Source organism: Octopus bimaculoides, chromosome 5, assembly GCF_001194135.2.
Source record: "Octopus bimaculoides isolate UCB-OBI-ISO-001 chromosome 5, ASM119413v2, whole genome shotgun sequence".
NCBI classification, from domain to species: domain Eukaryota; kingdom Metazoa; phylum Mollusca; class Cephalopoda; order Octopoda; family Octopodidae; genus Octopus; species Octopus bimaculoides.
The window spans coordinates 62,780,306-62,782,527 of NC_068985.1; the positions used below are offsets into that span (position 1 = coordinate 62,780,306).

Sequence of the window (2,222 nt, forward strand, 5' to 3'; positions counted from 1 at the left end):
GGAATAGTGATAGACTTAGTTAATTCCTCATTGACATAGATGAAAAAATATACCAACTTCATGTGTGTTAGAAATGAACTTGATATATTAGATATACTAAGAATTATGGTGTGTTCTTCTATGTGTGCCTTTGTATACTTTTTACAGTTGGTTCTTTGGGCCTATGGCACGAGAGGAAGCCAATGATATTCTGAAGAATGAGACCAGCAGTGGAATATTCCTTGTTCGTGAAAGCCAGACTATGAGAGGAAACCTTGTGTTATCAGTGAAGTAAGCTGTTAATTTTCTCTCTCTCTCTAACATTGTACTGCTTAATATAAAATTGAATTGATGAGCACCTTCCATTTAAAATAATAAATAAAGCTGAATTTAAATGAAAGATGCTATCTAGATATTCATATTGTTTTAGACTTTTTTTTGTTTTTACTATTTCTTCAGTAAATCAAATGAAAATTAGAAACAGTTGTTTTTCTACTTACATTTTATTCTATTTGTTGAAGATAATATGACTTGGAATGTCTTAAAATATAGGTTCAGTATTTAAAATATTTTTTAATGAAGTTTAAATAATTATGCTTTATTCGTTTTTTGAAAGAAATTTTAACATTGAATTTTATTGAAACTTTTAAAATGTTAATGCAGCTCTTTATTTGTTTGTTTTCAGAGAAGACTGCAAGATGAGCCATTATATAATCAATAGGTCTCAACTAGGTGGAATTGCAACATTTAAGATTGGTGATCATGAATTCAATAGTATGCCCAGTTTATTGGCATTTTACAAAACACATTATCTAGACAGCACTTGCTTAATTGCACCTGTAAGTATATATTTGTATGTATTTCTTCAGTGAAATATCTCTGAAATTGATGTAATGTTGGAAATAATTGCTAGATTAGAGGAGATTATTGCTGATTTACAATGGTGAAAGTTACTTAGGTGAAAATTAAAACATGGTGATTTACCCCAAGGTTAGTCTGTAAGTTTATCAGAAAAAGTGTATGAAATCTTTCTGAAGGCAATGGTCAAGTGTAGCTTGGTGATTTAATTGAAGGATTACTTTAGGATACACTGCCATGAGCACTACCTGGTCCTTCAGTACCTTCCACTCTGTCGCTGCCTAGTTTAACATCAACACCTGATCCTTGGGCACCTTGAGTTGTCTCTGTTGCAGTGGTTCAACTTAGCTTTTAGGACTGCATCTTTCACTAATCTTGGAGACCTAATGAAAGGGTCAGGTGTATTGCCCTTCCCACTCTTAAAAAATATATTAAAATAACAAAGCAAAAATAGGAATATGAGAATCAGCTGCCCTTTCTATCACCAACCATCTTACATTTATTGCATTGATTATGGTGCCAGCACTATGCTGAATTGTTTCCTTTACTATGTGTTGTCTCCATTCAGTCACCAGTGCCAGAGTTCTTTCAGCCTCTCTTCCTTGTGTTTCCCTCTTATTGTTTCTTTTTTCTCCTGTGGATGATATGATAGTGTGATGGAAAGGCAAAAGACTGATAATGGTTGTTGGTAAAGAGATTGAATAGGAGTGACGTTAGTAAATGATAGAGAGAGAGTAAAGAAAGAGAGTTTGTGATTGGCAGCTGCATGTGGGTTGTTAGCAAGGAAATTGAATGGAAACATTATGAAATATGTGATGGAAAAAGAGACAGTCAGATACAGGGCAATGGAAAAGGGAGAGAATGTGATGTATATCAACAAATCAGTGAGAGGTTGAAGATGGGTGATTATGTGATAGTGATTGGTTAACAAATTATAGGTGATAGCTGTTGATGATGTGTGACAGGAGTGGAATTAATTGGAGAGAGTGATGGCTAGTACTAAAGAGGGTGATGGTAGTGTGACAGATTAAGTATACACAGATTCAATGCCTTTCTATCTTTCATAGGAGAGAGGTGAGGCATGATTGGGAAGTGCGGTTGCTAATGTTATAAACTTTTCATATTAACCCTTTTGTTACCATATTTCTAACCAAAATACATCCCTTATGTGTTTCAATTAATTTCTAACATAATCATAAATTTAGTCTGGTTTCATTAAACAACTCTAACGTTTTTATTTATCAACATTTTAATGTGATTTTTGGAAGATAGTTTAATGAAAGGTTCTCAACCAATTCTATACCATAATTTTTGTCACAAAGTGACTCTAATTACAGGTAAATACAGGTAAATTCAACAAAATATAAAATTATTAAAATTTTTGT

The 2,222-nt window shown here is 32.9% G+C and overlaps 1 protein-coding gene across 3 annotated transcripts in view; it reads left to right on the forward strand.

The window, feature by feature from the left end:
* LOC106869162 (adapter molecule Crk) overlaps nucleotides 1-2,222 on the forward strand; it is a 50,154-nt gene that overhangs the window by 19,513 nt on the left and 28,419 nt on the right. For all 3 annotated transcript variants that reach the window (XM_014914776.2, XM_014914775.2, XM_014914777.2), the window contains exons 2-3: nucleotides 148-270; nucleotides 665-818. In XM_014914776.2, coding sequence (XP_014770262.1) covers nucleotides 164-270; nucleotides 665-818 — 261 coding nt within the window. In that variant the 5' untranslated portion in view covers nucleotides 148-163. The remainder of the gene's footprint in view (nucleotides 1-147; nucleotides 271-664; nucleotides 819-2,222) is intronic.